Genomic DNA, 18,491 nt, shown 5'->3' with positions numbered 1-18,491 from the left:
GTTTGTTTTGTGCCATTGACTCAGAGAGTAATTCAAGCATATCGAAACCCAAGAACAGAAATGTAATATATGGCAACTTACTAGTCTTAAGTGGCTGCATTTGTTTTTCTATTTTAAGTTTGTTTTACCTTTACTCTCACCAGGTGATCCTGCTGGTAACACACTTCCTATGGTGACAACCCTCACTGACTGTATTGTATATACAGTAATCCCCCGCTCCATCGCGGTTCGGTTTTTGCGGTCCCGGTAATTCGCGTTTTTTTTTGTAATGTTATTTTACTATATAAATCATTAAAAATGAAATATTTTTGTGTTTTTCATAGCTCTTGCTATGTCTCTTAGTATCTTTTATGTGTTTAAATGAGTTTCTATTGTTTTAAAAGTGTGTTTAAAGACCTTAAAATGCTTTTACACGTACAGTGACAGTAAAAAAATCATGCCTACAATGCATTTTAATAGGGTTTTTCTATTTCGCGGAATTTCACTTTTCGCAGCTGGGTCCGGAACGTAACCCCCGCAATGGAGGGGGGTTTACTGTACAGCAGGGGAGGACTGGGCAAGGGGGCAGGGGGCAATTGCCCCCTGGGCAGCTCTGATGCCCCGTAAAAGGCTGCACTGCTTCTGCCACAGACATGCCTAAAGGATTCCTGGTGAAGAGAAGTAAAAATTCCCTGCCACTGACCTACTGAGTGCGTGGTAAAGACAAGGACAGAACGCAGCCGGTTCCATGCCCCACTGGAGACTCTTCTGCCCCGGCCAGCCCCAACCCAGCTGTCCCAGCTCCCCCCAACTGCCCCCTGCTGGCCAGATCGGGAACTATGGTTCAGCCGGTAAGTAGAGAGTATCTGGAGCAGGGCTTCAGCTTATAATGGGGGTCAGGAGGAGGATTGGGAGGATGGGTGAGGGAAAGTGGGAGGGGGGGCCGAGTTGCTGCACCATGGGCCTCTGGTTTGTACTTGCCCCCTTGGCCGAAAGTTGCCAGTCTGCCCCTGCTGTACAGGTATAGAGACTCATTGTGACCTTGTACAGGAAGTAGGTTAGGACTACAGAATGCCTCACCTTTTCCTTTTTTCCATAAAATGGAGGTGCTGTTCTGTACTCCAAATTGATAGCTATGACTAACTGACAACAGTCAGTACAAGCAGTGAGCTTGGAAAGTTATTAGCTGACGTGGCGTCTGACAGGATCATCAGATATTTCTTTAGGCTGGGTTCACACTGAATTCGAGGCTCGCAGCAGGGGTCCAGTGCGTCCCTGTGCACCATTTCAGATTCGAATTAGGTCCGAATTTGTAACTGAATTTCGACCTGAAACAGACCAGAAGACGGACCAGACTTTTCTGCAAGCCAATCCGCAGCCAACACAGAGCTGTGTGAACCGGCTCCATTATTAGCCGGGCACAGTCTCCTGTCAAGTGAATTGGATGCGGGGATCCCTGCATCCAATTCGCAATAGTGTGAACCCAGCCTTACACTTACTGAACAGATATAACAAAATGCTTTAATCTGTAAATTTAAATGATCAAAATAGAGGATAGCCAGGCAATTTGCATTTTCACAAGGTAGTCAGAATTTGCAACCCTTGTCAGTTTAGGGTTGCTTTTTAAATTCATGGATTATTTTATGTATGCATTGTAGTGATGCAAAGTAAAACCCTAATTTTATTCCAGAAATTCCAGCAGTTACAACATGATCATCATGTTGTAACTGCTGGAAATGTTGGAATAAAATTGCATAACGAAGAAGCATTCATGTGCCAGTTTTTTATACATTTGCAAGTGTTCCTGGACATTTTAGCCTGAGCACCGACACTCAGCTCCGTATCCATTTCACTTTGCGGGTAGAGCTAGGGTGAGTCTTTACATACTGTACTTCAGTAAAACCCTAATTCACCTGAAAATTCAGATCGTAAGGCCCCTTTCACACATGCAGACCGGACCGTTCATTTTATCAGTTTAGGCACATTTTTTCAAAGAAAAAACAGATGAAGTTCAATTCCTCATCATGTGCTCATCAGTTTCTCATCAGTTTGTACATCAATTTTTTTAAATCCACTACCAACGCAAAAACAGATGCAAAAATGGAAAGTTTGTCTGTTTACATCCGTTTTTGGTCCGATCCATTTTTTAACGGAACAAAAATAGGACTTTGATCCGTTTCAAAAAACGGATGTTGACGGATGCGGATGTAAACTGATGTAAATGGATGATCATGTGATTACATCTGTTTTTCCATAGGGATGCACTGATATCTGTTTTTCAACCGACAACTGATAGATGAAAAACGTACAAACGGTCCGCATATGTGTGGAAGGGGCCTAACATTTGAGCCTGCAGCATTTCCTTCTGAGGAGATCGGTCACCCCAGCTGACTAGGTGTGCACTAAGTGATTGGTCTTCTCAGCGCTGGTTCAGCAGGGCATAGCTATGGGATATAGCCTTGCAGACTCCTGTTCACTGCACCTCCAGAGGAAGAAGACCCCGCAGCTGGGGGGACTCCTGACAGAGTAAAGGTCAGTAAAAAAAAAAAAAGGTCCCTAGAGAGCTGGGGACAGTGATTAAAAAATTGACTTGCCCGTAGATTGGGAACCTAAACATTTTTTGTGTCACCTTTGGGGAAGTAAGAGGAATCTGCACAGCAGCACTGGCACTTCCTCTTGGGATTAAAGGTCTCACATTCACCACCAAAATATTAATGCTTAAAATACTAAATAAAATAACCAGACATATAGTAAAATTGTATTTAAATGGCTGTGACACCTTTATTGGTAATAAAATCGAATTTATTCAACTTTATTAACCACTTAAGCCCCGGAGGATTTTCCTGCTCAAAGACCAGGGCCTATTTTGCGATTCGGCACTGCCGTTTCACGGACAATTGCGCGGTCGTGCGACGCTGTACCTAAATGAAATTGATGTCCTTTTTTTCCCACAAACAGAGCTTTCTTTTGGTGGTATATGATCACCTGTGCGATTTTTATTTTTTGCGCTATAAACAAAATAAGAGCGTCAATTTTGAAAAAAATAACAATATTTTTCAAATTTTTTTATATGAAATTCCCCCAAAAAAATGTAAAAATCAAAATTTTTTTAACATTTTAGGCCAATTTGTTTTCTGCTACATATTTTTGATAAACAAAATCGCAATAAACGTATTTTGATTGGTTTGCGCAAAAGTTATTGCGTTTACTAACTACGGGAAAGATTAATGTCATTTTTATTGTTTTTTTTTAACTAGTAATGGCGGCGACCTGCAATTTTTTTTGCGGGACTGCGACATTGCGGCGGACAGATCGGACCCCTGACTAACATTTTTGACACTTTTGGGGGTACCAGTGACATTACTACAGTAATCAGTGCTATACATATGCACTGTTACTGTAAAAATGACACTGGCAGGGAAGGGGTTAACTTTATTAGTGATCAAGGGGTTAAGTGTGTCCCTAGGGACGTGATTCTAACTGTAAAGGGGCGTGACTTGTGATGTAACCACAGAGACATACGATCCTACATAGCAGGATCGTAGGATCTCTGCAGTTACACCAGGGAGAATGACCTGAATGCCTTTCTACCTCTCCAGCGTTAGATCGCGAGTGGCCGCCGGACATCGAAGCCGCCGGTCACTCGCACGGGGATGCCCATGAACGAGCGGTGGCGGGAGCGCGTCTCCGGCGGCGCGCACTTGCCCCCGGTGGCGTGCGCTTTCCCCCTGCGGCGTGCGCTTGCCCCCTGCAGGCTCCTGGGCGAGCGACGTAGTACTACGTCGCTTTGCCCAGGAGGGGCTGACTGCCGCAGTAAATATACTGTGGGCGGTCGGCAAGCGGTTAAAAACATGAACAAATAAATATATATTAAAACTTTAAATATCACTCAGTCCAGTGATAAAACATGAATAATTAATTAAACAGAGTCCCCTCTTGATCCAAGGGTGACAAAACCACATAAATGGTGCCATGACAGGGTGTGAGGGGAGCTTGCCAAACCAATCCAGGACAACTGTGGAGAGATTCAATCAAGCGAGGCTTTATATAGCCCCCCAGAAATGCGTGCAGGTATATTCCAGAAGCAAACATGTTCAAATACCCTTGACCAGCACCTTTAAAGCTGTACTAACCTAAAAATGATTTTTTTATTTTTTTTATTTTAAATTTTAAAGCCTGTGGCGGCACAATCCCATGCCGTGGGTCCTTGAGTTGTACTTATCATTCCGTTAAGAGTGCTGATTTTATTACTGTCCATGACCCCCCCCCCCTCCCCTCCCCCCCACACACCCTCACCATGTTGTCTCCATTACACTGAAAAAAATGGGGAAATGGGGAAATGACCCTGATCAGGTCAAAGACAATAAAAACATAGAGGTTCTATCCCTTTCTAATTCTATTCTAAACTAAAAAAGATTTGGGTAGTAGAGTGTGAGGAACAATTATCAGGGTACAAATCAGACATTGCTTATTGTAAATATAATACACAGATAAGAGTTGTATTAGTAAAAGAAAAGGGCAGTGTGAACGCACACTACTGTGCACTGGAATGCATTAATATAATGCATTGCAGTACTCGCTTTTTCTTTAGTTTTATTTTAGAACTGCTATGAAATTCTGTGCTTTGCAATGTATTATGATGTTGTCTAGTGCATTACAACATGCTGCGCAAAAAAAGAACATGTCTCTGAGCTTATATACACTTGGTTCTCAGACTAGAACCGTAGTAATGCCGCCGTATATTGTTGCTACTTGTCTTTTTTTTTCCATGTTGAGAGTCAAATATGTAATCTATGGTTTGTTAGCCTTCTGCTATGTTATCAGGCATTGAAATCTGGGTGTATCTACCTTTTGCCTTCATGGTATTTAATAAAGGTGTGTCCTCGTTTATATATGATAAAATGTAATAAAAATTTGTTTGAACAAAAAAGTAGAACATGTTCTATTTTTTTTCAGTGCACAAAAATGCAACGTATTTCAATTGACTGAAGCAATACAAAAATTCCCTCATTCCTATGTTGGGATTGCATTGAGCAATGCTGCCCAATGTAGTCCAATGGTGCTAGTGTGAACAAGTCTAAAGCTGGATACACACTATACAACTTTTGTTGTCAGATTTCCTTTAGATTTACCTTTTCTATGTAGTGGCAGGGCCTGCCAGATTGCATACAAATTGAAAGTGTTTAGATTTGACCTCATATTATATGGTTTTGGTAAATCTAAAGGAAACAATCTAAAGAAGATTGTATAGTGCGTATGGCCCAAAAGATGGCTCATAAACACCGCGAAGAATACAGCAACACACATTACACTGAGCTTTCAAATGAGCTGGGCATTCATTAAAACTAAATGGGACCAGGAAGGCTTCTACAAATGCAGCACATTTGGCTTTTTGCTTATATTGAGCCACAACAAAGCATGCATGTTAGAACTTTTTGTACTTGAAAGCATTATTTTCTGCATTACACAGCAGGGTAAAGCAGGGTATATATGCTGAGCTTTTTTTTTTTTTTTTTTTTCGTTCAACCAGCGGGTTGAATTAAAAAAAACTCACAGATCCCCCATCAACACAAGCAATGTTGATGCAGGGATCTCCCCTGCTGCGTTTCTGTGTTCTGACAGCAGGGATTTCCCCACCATCAGAATACACAGATCAGCACTGCATTCACTGCCTGCAAGTGCTGATCAAACGCTAGTTTCCAGCATGACCGTTCGACAGAAGCCGGTCATTAAACTGTCTTCTGTTGAACAGACAGCAGTACAAACATACACAACCTGCTGACTTCCAGTATGTGTATACCTAGCTTAACACAAGCAGCTTGAGCAAGCCCTTAAGATGAAAGGCTATGTGCAGCCTTGCACTTTTGTGCATTGTGTTGCATTGCAATGCAGTGTGCTCAGTACTTTGTTGTTGTTTGATGAAACTTGGCAGCGCTGAAAAGGTGAGGATCACATGTAGCACACAGGGGGGACTGAATGCTGCTTGGGTATACATCTGGTCTGGTGATCTGAGTATATGTTTCAGAGTGTGGTGTGCTGGCTGGTTATGGTGTCCATCTCCTCCCTGTGTTCTCCAGTGTCCCTAGCTCCATCCCCTGTGCTTTTTTTTTGTGTGTGGGGGGTTTGGTGTGTGCATCATCTCGGTTGGCAGCTGGATGGTTCTTCTGGGGTTCATGCATGCCCAGCACGTAAGATGCGATGCTCCTGTGAGGTCCCTGAAGAAGCAGCATCCATGCTGCGAAATGTGTTGGTCCAGGACTAAGCCAACCGCGATGTAGAAGCATTGAGTGTTGTATTTATGCTCAACCATGCTTGATTTTAATGTTGTTTTGTTATATTGTGGAAATATCTATGCCCATCGGGCCAGATTTAATTTTTTTTTTTCATTTTGTCTATATGATTTAATAAAGTATACATATTTTTTTCTAATTGATTGTGTTTCTGTCATGAGTACAAAACCTAAAAATTCCTGGTGTTACCTTCAGGAATGGTTTATTCCAATCGCTTTTTGCTATGACATTTTGAGATGTGGCATCGTACGATTATACCAAAACCTAGTTTAATTTCCTTTTCTATATACAAATATTTTTTTCATTTTAGGTAGAGTAGTGAAAATCCCATTTTTTGTCCTTGCCCCACTGGAGAGAACTATCTTCCCTAATCTCTCCAAAACATGGGAATTCCCCACTTAGTTGTCTTCAAAGCATATATCCCAATTGGAAGATTTCCACTCTATTCTTATTCTATTCACCAACTCAAAATTTTGGATTTTGCTTCACCCTCAGCCCGGGTGACAATAGTCAGTAGGACCAATAGAGAGGGAGAATGTCCCAGCAGAAGCTCCTGACTTTGTTAACGTCTCTCCCCTATGATTTAAGATCTTCACATTTTCAGTGCTGCCAAGTTTAACATGTGCATTACTGTGTTTTTGCCGTGTGCCAAAGGCATTAGGTGCTTGTAGCCCTGAAGATTCATTCACGCTGGCATACTGATGGACGTTAAAGCAGAACTACACTTACTACAGAAATTGCGATGATTGTCCTCCAGCTGCATGTATTGGATTTTTTTTTTTTTTCTGAGAAAGGATGCCTTGTTTTATCAGGTATCCCTTCCCACTTGGATCGGGTGGGCGGTCCCGACGCACATCGGCGTCACGCTCTGCGCCGACGTGTGACGTCACTTGGCGCCACACGCCGACGGCTGCTGTCCCATCCGGCACATAAGAGGAAGCCAGCAGGGCGGCATGGCATCTGCCTCCACTCTGCGGCTCCATGTCTATTCACCTCGTGACGCTGGGTGCTTTATGGTTGGCGGGCTCGGGCGGTATTGTGTCACACTCTCTTTCTTCGTTTGGATCCATTCTTCCACAGGTTACTTCAATTCACCTTCATACCCTTTACAATTTCCATACATTTTCTCTTCTCTCATTATCCCCCCCTTTCATTTAGTCACTACTATACTTTCTAAACTCAGGCACAGTTGTTAGTCGGTTTGCATCCGACTTCATCCAATTTTTATTATTTCACTCACAATTCTCACCAGTTCACAATCACATCACCCCCCTTTTCTTGCTTAATTAGTCTACTCTACCATATACTCACCCCCACATCAATTCATTTATTAATTTTTCAGTTTCACAATATCTTGCCATCTCCCTCACCACACATATCATTCAGTAGCATTATGATTTCTACATAGTATACAATCATGCAGGTATATAATTACTATATATACTATTTAAGTAGCATTATGATCCCTATATAGTACATACTTATTTACGATAGCCAATACTCATTCTATATAGACATACTCTGGCTACTCAGTTATATTTTCATTATATTTACGACCATTTCGTAATTTCTCAATAGTTCATTTCCGTATCACACCCCCCCACCCCACCCCACTCATCTCTCCATGCTCACATCATCTTGTCACCCTCCCCTCACCACACACATCAGTTCAGCAATATTATGTTTGTGTATAAAATACAATTACTTACCATTCATTATTACTACTTATTCCATTTAGATATACTCTGCTTACTCTGTAATACCTCAACAAACTTACTTTGTATGTGACACCTTCGCCTTGCCCGTGGGCCATACGTGCCCTCAGCTCCCGGGGGAGACATCTGGGTTGATGCCCTCACCTCCAGGACCAGTTACTGTTGGAACTACTGTGTAAGTTTGGGGTCATGGGGACTCTGTTTCCTATCTCCCCTTTCTCCTCTTCTCCCCCAATTTCTAAATTACCATCCAATGCAATGTACCTATACGCATATACTTATTTACTTATAGATATGATCATACACCGACTCTGAAGAAGTGGCGAATGTAGTCCACGAAACGCGTCAGTCTATGGATGTTATGATGTCATTTTATTACTCTGTTACTACTGTTTCATTGTCATGTTGGTTCTTTTGAGGTTGTTTTTGTTGGGGTGTACACCATGTACTCTACTATTTATTTGTTATCATATCATCTCAGCCTATACGTGTATTACATCATGATTACCCCTTTTATGCATCAATAAATGTGTCATAATTTTTTACCCAGTCATGTCTCTCATTTAAAGTCCCAACTTTTTTGTATTACCTTCCCACTTGGTGGCTCTGAGGAAGAGGCTAAGCCTCGAAACGCGTCAGCCATCATCTCATCGGTTATGGACGATTATTTGGACTTATCCGGACATTTGGGCAAATGAGCTCGATATGCTATATTTACATCTATGTCTGTGAGTAGCCATTTTTAATGTTACACTAATAAAGCCTTTTATTGAGGATAATGCGCTAGGTCAGTGCGCCCTTTCTTTGTTTTCTTGCTTTTAGTAGCGGTGGACTACCCCAGTCTGTTATGGGCAGCAAGACCTTAGCCATTTGAGAAGCCAGGTGTGAGTCCTGGGAGGAGTGTGGTCGGGAGGCTCGGATTCCAAGCGCAGGAGAAAGGTGTTTCACCTTATTGTTTTTTGGACCCCTTCCCACTTCCACTTTGATCACCCTGGACATTCCAGTCAGACATTTGTCCCTCAAACCCCCCCCCCCCCCCCACTGCCCGCAACCTCCAGGGACATGCCACAGATCCCAGGAGGGTGCAGGACCAGTTACAGAGCGCGGCATGGCTCATGCATGTGTGGTGACGACAGCGCTGGATCTCTGCCTTGGTAAATGTCTTTTCATTAAACAACAGCAGCTACAGTATTTGCACTTTCACACCTCAGATTACCCACATTTCTGCACCTTCACACCTCAGATCAGCCCTGATTCCTGCACCATCACTCCTGATATCAGGCCCAATTCCTGCACCTGTAAATTAGTTGCTCCCAATAGCTAACATGGTTCAGCAGTGCAAGGGACAGAGCATAGGGCAGTGTTTAGCAGGGTGGAGGACAGTGGTCAGCAGGGTGGAGGATGGGATAGCAGGACCAGATGACCGAGGTCAGTGGGCAGAGGATAGGGTCAGCAGGGCAGTATACAGTTGTCAGTGGCGTGGAGGACTTGGGTCAGCGCTGCAGAGGTCTGGGGTCAGCAGGGCAGAGGTCAGGGTCAACAGGACAGAGGAAGGGGTGAGCGAAGCAGAGGATGGGATCAGCGGGGCAGAGGACAGGGGTCAGTGCTGTCAGGGCACACAGCAGAGCTCCTTCTCCCCATACAGCTGAGATTAGATTCTTTTACAGAGACAACCTCCACATAAACAGTGTGTAGCTGACTACTGCAGCTTTGCTGCTTTTCCAATCTAGAGATTTCACAGGTGAGAGCAGCAACATAGCAGGCAGCTATATACTGTGCAGATGGAGGTTGCGTAAAAGAATACGATTTCAGCTATGTGATATGTGGGAGGATGAGATCTGCTAAGTGCCCTGTGCGGGAAAGGGAGGAGCAGAACAGCGGGCCGGGCACAGAGGGGGAGGGGGGGGGCACAGCATACCCTGTATCTGGTCAAACACTAGTCTATGTCAGTTAAATGCAGGCAAGCCAAATGAGGTGGGTGGGTATGGAGGTGGGAAAGAGCAAGCGTGACTCCCTCCTCTGTAGCCAGCTGCAAGCACCATTTTTTTTATGTGTAGGGTGTCACAGACTTCCTTCGCGTGCCATCATAAATGTAGCAATATGCCATGTCTGGCACGGGTGACAGGGGTTGCCGACCCATGCCCTAGCCACTAATGTAAGGGGCATTCTTTCCACTGAGCACTAATGTAATCTGGCCTTTCCCCAATGAACATCAATTTAAGAGGGCATTTTCCCAGTGGCCATTGGTCTAATGCTGATTATACACAGGTAGTTTTATTTTGTTCAGCTAGCATAGCAGACAAATTAGGTCGATAAAGAAATCCCCCTTGCTGGGATTGACCTACAAATGTTTATCTACAGTTTAAATGTTTGGTAGAGTAGAAAAGGGTTAGAATCCCTACCAAGTTTTTTTTTCTAAAAGTCGTATCCAAGAAGCGCTGTAATGGATAGATCGGGGCCACTAATAAGGCAGTACAGCCAGCCCTCCTGTACTGGGCCTGGACCCCATCAGTTCAAAAGGGGGGCCCAGGCACCTGCTGAGCAGGAGGGATGGCTGTACTGTCTTATTGCAGATGCCAATCCTCTTCTGCCTCTCCCTGTAGGGCTGCCAGCTTCTCCTCCTCTTTCTCCCTCCAGCCGCACAGCAGGGGAATTGGTTCTGGCACATGTGCCCCTTCCATTTTCTGTCCAGACCCCCCTTGCACCCCCCTTCCCCTACAGTGCTGCCGGCTTCCTTCCTCTCCTCTCCCACAGGCAGCTGCTAGGGGAAAACAGGGAGATGTTTCAGGATGGAGAGCCAGGGAATGAGATGGAAAGTATGTAATTTACTGGCCCCTTTCTTTCATAAATGAACACAGTGAACAATCTGTACCAATCACTCCTGTGTTCATTCATCACTGAAGCATAGTCAACTGGGTTTAATATGCTTCAGTTTGTAAATAAGCAAGAAGCCTTAGAGCACTTACTATTCATTCATCTGTGATGCTGAGGCTGCAAAGAAAGGGACTGATAAATCTATGTCCTCAGTCACTTACGGGTGGTGCTAGGTAGGCTGTATGGGGCCCCGTGATTTCTAACAGCAGTCCTGGGAGAGATCACACTCATTCAATAAGCTCACTGGCTCTGGTAAGGTTGTTCACATGAACCAAGGCTCTCATTCAGTGGGTATCTAGAATACGACTGAAAGCGTAAAAATGCAACATGAGAGCCAAATGAAAGTGATGAAAGTGTTAAAGAGTGGCAGACACTGCTATCTCACTGATATTCCATGAGCAAACAACTGGCAACTTGTTTCACCTAAATCCTAATAACGATTCCAAACCCTGATGAAGGGGGAGTGTGCTGGCCCCTGAAATAAGTTGATTGTTTTATGTGATTATATTATAAATCGCTTAAGTGACTTGGACTCTTTCACTATTTGGTTTGATACTCTTGTTGTCTTTTTGCACTTTATGATTTTGTTTCTGCCTGTGTCCCTGCTAGGGAGATTCCCCCTTTTCATCCATCCTAGTGGGGGCTAAAATTTTAGGTCTGTCACTGGAACATGTGTGAGAGAAGTTTCGCTCTCATATCCTGTTGTATTTCAAGGACAGGAAGTAAAAGATAATATACCCAATGAGGCACAGAGAGCAAATAAACAAATGACAGCGGTTTTAACCTCTCCTTACACCATCCTTCCTCGGCCAAGATTCCATGGAATCCTAAGGTTACTGCTGGACTTGCTGGGGATTCCTTAGGAGGTGTTAAAATTGATTTTCCTCTTACACCGACCAACAATGGCAGGGCAATTTTCCACTGACTAATGAAAGATGTCACTTCTGTACTGACCACTAATGTTAGGGTATACTTCAATTTTTAATGTTTGTGTATCTTACTGATCACGTTAATGTGCTTAAAGCTATAGATATAATCATTTTTAGTCGGAGGTTCCTTGATATCTGAAAATTATTTTAGGCTCCATGCACACTAGCGTTTTTTAAGCTCCTTTAGCAATTTTTTTTCTGCTCCCAGAAGCTAAATAGTGTTATCCTTTGTGTCCATGCACACTACTTTAGGCTATTAGCATTTTTGATAGGGATCGACCGAATATCGGCAAAGCCGATATATCGAGGGCCGATATGCACTTTCCCCGATATATCGGAATCGGCCCCTGAGGTTACCGATATTGCTGATATTTCAGAAAGTGCTTGAACCGGAGTGATGCCTGCAGCTAGAGGCATCACCCCGGTATCGGCGTCCATAGCCAACGGTCGGCTGTCTTGTAATGACAATCGATGTGGCTGAGAAGCCGCTCGGCTGCCATTACAAGGAGGGGACGCCCCCCCTCCCGCCACCTTCCACACCTCGCCCAGGTCTCCCATCCCACCGGGAGACCCGGACCAGTTTCCCCAGGAACTCAAATAAAGCAGTCTTTTATAAACATACCGTAGATTACACGGAGTGGAGGGAGCAAGGGAAGAGCTCGAGTGCAAAAGGCTGGAGGGGCGGAATTCAGTTCAGCTGGTGAGGCGGAGCTGGGTGGAGCTGGATTGCAGATGGCTAGAGACTGAGGCAGAGTTCCGATCAGAGCTGAGTGCCTGGTTTCGGCACAACATCGGGCAACCAGCCCTCACGACCGCTGTCCTAGGACACCGCCGAAGACCCGATCAAAGCTGCATTCGGCTCTGATCGGGTCTCCATGTAAAAACTCGGAAGTGATGTCATGACACTGGGGGTGTCATGACATCACTGGGTACTGGCACTGGGTACTGGCGCCAGATTCAAAAAATTGACAGCATTCAAAACAGCCAAACTTGGCTGTTTTGAATGCTTTTAAGTGCAGAGGAGGGGTTTGGGGTCTTTTAGACCCCCATATCCCTCCACAACAGTACCTGTCAAGTGCTAAAAATAAAAAATGGCCAAAATATCGGTATCGGCAATGAAAATCCGATATCGGTCAATCACTATTTTTTGAGCTTCAGGAGCAGAAAAAAAATTGTTTTTGTGGAGGTTTTTTGGAGTGTTTTTCCAGCAGAAAAAAGTGGAATTTTCCTAAATGCTCCTAACTGCTTCTAAATGCTACTAAAATGCTCCAAATAGCTTTTTTTTTAGCTTTTTTTTTTTCTTCATGTACTGCAAAAACACTAATAAAATGCTAATGCTCCTAAAGGCTCCTAAAAGCTTCTAAATACTTCTAAAAGCTACTAAAATGCTATTAGAAGCTGGCACAAAAATGCGTTTTTTTTCCCTAGCTTTTTTTGAGCTTATGAAAAACGTTAGCGTGCATGGAGCCTAAGGGATCCTCTGGGGTAAATAGGCTGAGAAAGATTTCTCTGCTCTCATCACAACTAAAAAAATGTTATGGTTAGACAAACCATGCCACAATTTTTGGTAGATTTAGCTTCACTTTCGCAAGCTGTATACATAAATATTTTAATAAATAATAATAATTAGTTATTATAATAATCCCTTTTAGTTTTATTGGGGACATTTGATTTCAGCACCAAGAATACTGTAGATCATAAAGTACTTTTTGATGCACTTCCCTTTTACTACACTAGAAATCAAAAGACCTAAACTCTAAAGTTGATTTTGCAGTGATTTTCAAGTGCAAAAAAAAAAAATCGCCCACAGTTGCTTGTGGATTCCCAAGGTTTTTTCCCCACATCCTCCTTTGCACTGGCATCTTACTGGCTGATAATGCAAACTTAAAGTATTACTTGAATGCGCTCAGTCAATCATTAGGCGATCGCTGCAGCTAGTCAATTTCTGTAAATTAAGAATCAAGAATGAAATTGAAGGAATTTGTAGTAGCTGATTACATAAATCGCTGCCAAAAATTGTGGCAGGATTGCCAGTGGCTCTTAGACCTTACCTGTATATAGTGTCAGGTGATGTGATAGAGGAGAAGCCAGACATTGCACAGTCCCAGCTTGTATCATGCTTATTAGATTCACAAAACTTTTAACACAAGGATAAGGCATTCTACTTTTGCACGTGACTGTCATTTTCAAATTTCATAAAAAATAACTATACAGGTGTGTTAGCTTAGTGATCTGAACTAATGTATTATTTTTAATATAGGCAGACCTTACAGACCACAACCCGATGTATAATATCCGTCATTTATTTTTTAGTGTTCCCTGCTAATTTTTCCTTACTGGTTACAAAATATTTTATTAAAGTATCCCTAAAAAAAAAAAAAAAGTATCCCTCAATTTTTTGTTTAGTTGTCAATAGAGTATGGAAGGGTGAAAACTCCATCCGTTTATTTGTCTGTGTTCTACTCTGGAGATTTCACGTAGAAAAATTAATAAGTGAGAGGAAAAACTTTAAAAAGTAAGGAAATCACAAAAAAAGTATCCTCATTGTAGATATCCTCTCTATTTCTGTTCCAGTGACCACTCAAAATTTAGTGTTTTCCCTCACTTTGAAGGTATATTCACACCTACACATTGCAGCAACCAGCAGATCACATGGCTCTCCAATTCTTCCCAAATTATCACTGACTGTGGAAAATGATGCATTTCATTTGGAAATCAAGGTCCCGGAGTCTGGAGGAAGAGTGGAGAGGCACAGAATCCAAGTTGCATGAGGTCCAGTGTGAAGTTCCCACAGTCAGTGATGATTTGGGGAGCCATGTCATCTGCTGCTGTTGGTCCACTGTGTTTTATCAAGTCCAAAGTCAGTGCAGCCCTCTACTAGGAAATTCTAGAGCAGCCTTTTTCATCCAGGGTGCCCAGGCACCCTGGTGTGCCTTGAGGTTTCCTCAGAGGTGCCTTGGCAAAATGCCTAAAAATTGATCAAAAATTGTTTACAAGCCAGCAGGTGGGTGAAGCCTGCCTTTTAGTTACACAAAGCCACAGGTTTTCAATATGCACTATTACGACTTTCTAGACACTGGCACCCTAACAACCAACGATGACATAATCAGTTAATGAGGATGTTTGTTGCCTCCACAGCATCCTTGTTTGACCCTCCTTTGCCCCTCTCCCTCAGCACTGGGGTGACATTAGCTGACTGATGGAGAGAAATTGAGGGATAGAGGAAAGATTAGAATACTAATCAGTACCAGTGTGCAAACGTGTATTTGCTTTGGAAAAATGAATCACCTCTAACGTTAGGAGTCCTACATGTGGATAATGCTGCATTGTGTAAAGCTATTAGAATCATTTTTAGATTTTAGAATGGGCTGCTTCGAGACTGTCAATAATTTCAAAGGGTGCCTTGAATGGAAAAAGGTTGAGAAACACTGTTCTAGAGGACTTCATGCTTCCCTCTGCTGACCAGCTTTATGGAGATGCTGATATCATATTCCAGCAGGACTTGGCTCCTGCCCACACTGCCAAAAGTACCAATACCTGGTTTAATGATCATGGTATCACTGTGCTTAATTGGCAAACAAACTCGACTGACCTAAACCCCATAGAGAATCTGTGGAGTATTGTGAAGAGAAAGATGATAGACACCAGACCCAACAATACAGAAGAGCTGAAGGCCACTATCAAAGCCACCTGGGCTTCCAAAACACTTCAGCAATGTCACAGGCTGATCACCTCCATACCACGCCGCATTGATGCAGCAATTAATGAAAAAGAACCCCCAACCAAATATTGCGTGCGTACTATACTGTACTAGTATAGTACTATACTGTACATACTTTTCAGTAAACCAGCATTTCTGTATTAAAAATTCTTTCTTTTTTTTTAAGTAATCTAAATTCTAAAATATTGAATTTTGGGTTTTCACTAGTTGTAAGCCATAATCATCAAAATTAAAAGAAAGAAATGCTTGAACCATATCATCCTGTGTGTAACGCATCTATATATAATATACAAGCTTCACTTTTTGAATTGTATAACTGAAATAAATGTACTTTTTGATTTTCCAATTTTTTGAGATGCTCCTATATATATTGCTAAAATGATTGAATACTCTACTCAACTACTGTTTAGTTAACTTTTTGCCTCTCTCTGTCCTCATTATTATAAGTTGCATTTTACTGACATTTTGACATTATTAGCAGCAAGAGCACATCAACTGTATTGTCTATTTATAGAATACCTCTGCTGGAAGGACAATCAATGTATCTACCACCCCTTCAGTAGCATAGGAGCACAAAAAAATTCTCTTCTTGATTTTACAATGAGGCGATTGCAGGCTGCAGCTCTGAGGCAAAAACCAGGCAATCTATCTTATGTCCCGCATCGGTGTGTGCTGAAAAAAAAATAGCATATGTCGCATTTTTGCGCAGTGCAGTGCGTTCCTGAAACTTTGTAGTGCATGGCAACAGGTAGTAATACCATCAATTAAAAACTGCATTGCAATGCAGTGCAGCACAACTTAAAAATGCATACCAGAATGTGTGTTAACCATGTGCTAAAGCATCCGCTATGGTGTGAACAAGCAAGTAAAGCTTGCAATGCATAAAACATATTTAACAAAAATGGTATGTTATATGGTTGATGTTAGTTATATATTGTTTTAATATTGTTAAGTAAACTATATACAGTTTGTCTATTAAACTATCATCTATTTATCCAAAAGTATATATATATATATATATATATATATATATATATATATATATATATATTTATTTATTTATTTATTTATTTATTTCAGGTACTTATATAGCGCTGTCAATTTACGCAGCGCTTTTTACATATACATTGTACATTCACATCAAAATATATTTAAAAACTTTTAGATAGATATATACGGATTGTATATATGTAAATATATATATATATATATATATATATATATATATATATATATATATATATGTCACTTGCTTAGATTGTATAAGCAGGACTCTCTTTCCTATTGTGCCTTGTTATTGTTGTATATGTTTTTATATAACTGTACATACTTGTCAGTGAAAAACATTTTCTATATTTGTGTTCCCTATTATTTGATTGTATCCCTTACATTGCACAGTCCCATGGAAAATAAAGTAACTGTGTACATGATGATGATGATTATTACTGATGATAATATTAACATTATTATTATTATTTTAGGTATTTTTTTTCAAGTATTCTATGTTTGTTTGTCTTTCTATGTATAGGTATGTGTGCCTCTATTAGAGTTGAATTATCAAAGGACTAAAGACTGTTCACTTAGCAAAGTGAAGGTCTCCTGAGCTTAGTAAATAAGATGAAGCTGTGTTTATTTTACTCAACCAATCATCTGCTAGCAACAAATCCTGTTTTTCCCCTTGCACATGATTGGGTATTTGAAATGAACAAAGCTTTACCTTATTCATTTTCACTTTGCCAAGTAAACAGCTTCCTTTAGTAAATCCACACTTATGTGGATTACTGGCATCCTGAAGCATGAGAAGGACTGGCACTGTAGGATTTTCTGACAGGTGCATCTCTGTTATAATATACATAGAAGCATGGTACATTGGTCATGCAGGTGCAGTAAGCAATGATGTAAGTTTTAGAATAGCTTGATAAAACACCAGATGTGACTCACTATAAGGACTTTCATTATGAACACCATTAATCTTCCCATCCGGGAGGACCTGCAGGTGAAACCCAATTCCCACGTTGCAGTAGAGCCTCCGTTGTCTTTTAATTCCTTGCAAATACATGTTCTTCCACTTGGCATCCAATCGGTCGGAAGACATTCCCATTGACATGGAGAAAAGTGACTCCCACGTCCTCTCCAGTGACGTCCCATTAGCCCTGTTTGGGATAGGGTACGAGGAAATCATCCCAACCATGGTGCCCAGCAGCAAGAGAACAGGCAACGTCCAGTGTATCCCGACTCCGTGGGACATAGTAATGAGAAGCCTTTGTGCAACGGCCATCCGGTTCACCGTCTGGACACGTGGTCAGAATTGATGGCCCTAAAAATACCACCCTCCTTGTTTTTCTGACTTCAGCATGGCGGCGGGAGCTTATTTTTGGAAGGCAGAGGGGGCTTGCTGACATGAAACCAAACCCCGAGAGTAAATGAGGGACGAAAACACAGAGTCCAACATACTCCAAAGTGGCGGGGACCATGTTTTGTAGCTCCCGAGGACTTGTGGGCAGCTTAGCTATATCTGCTTGGCCTATCTTTATACTGCAGAGGCTGTCCTACCCTGCAACGTCATTGTGACATCAATGCCATGCCAACGGTAAAGTGGCAATATAGAAAGAGACTTAGCACTAACCTGTTCAGCCTCTTCAGCAGCCAGCCCTGGTTTTTTAAAAAGCTGCTAACGGCAGGTCAGAGCTGGGATGAGTTACACAGGATATCTTTCTGAAAATGTTACATATGGAAGGGCCCCCTTCAAGGTCCAAATTGGTTGAATGGTCAGATGTCTAGCAGGCAGCTTCCTTATTTAGAGCTCAAGAAGTTAAAACAGTCCTTTGCCTCATCGCTGAGCAATGATAATCCTGCAAGCACTCCCTCATTAGCATGTCCACTGAGTTAACGTTGGGATAACTGAATCAGAAAGTCAAGGCATTGACGAGGCCGTAGGCTGTATAAGATCTCCCCCTGCCTCGCTATCTCCTGCAGGACAAGA

General features: G+C 42.2%; 1 protein-coding gene across 1 annotated transcript in view; it reads right to left on the bottom strand.

Moving 5' to 3' along the window:
• The window catches only part of FGF6 (fibroblast growth factor 6), a 41,997-nt gene extending 23,737 nt beyond the window's left edge, over nt 1-18,260 (bottom strand). Inside the window, exon 1 of the mRNA XM_082256643.1 lies at nt 17,450-18,260. Within this exon, the coding sequence (XP_082112769.1) occupies nt 17,450-17,786 (337 nt within the window). The 5' untranslated portion in view covers nt 17,787-18,260. The remainder of the gene's footprint in view (nt 1-17,449) is intronic.
• Nucleotides 18,261-18,491: the final 231 nt, after the last annotated feature.

The sequence above is a fragment of the Pelophylax lessonae genome, assembly GCF_965119305.1.
Source record: "Pelophylax lessonae genome assembly, chromosome: 4".
Classification (NCBI taxonomy): Eukaryota; Metazoa; Chordata; class Amphibia; order Anura; family Ranidae; genus Pelophylax; species Pelophylax lessonae.
Note: the sequence above shows the minus strand (reverse complement) of the source record. Positions and strands in the feature narration are given on the sequence as shown.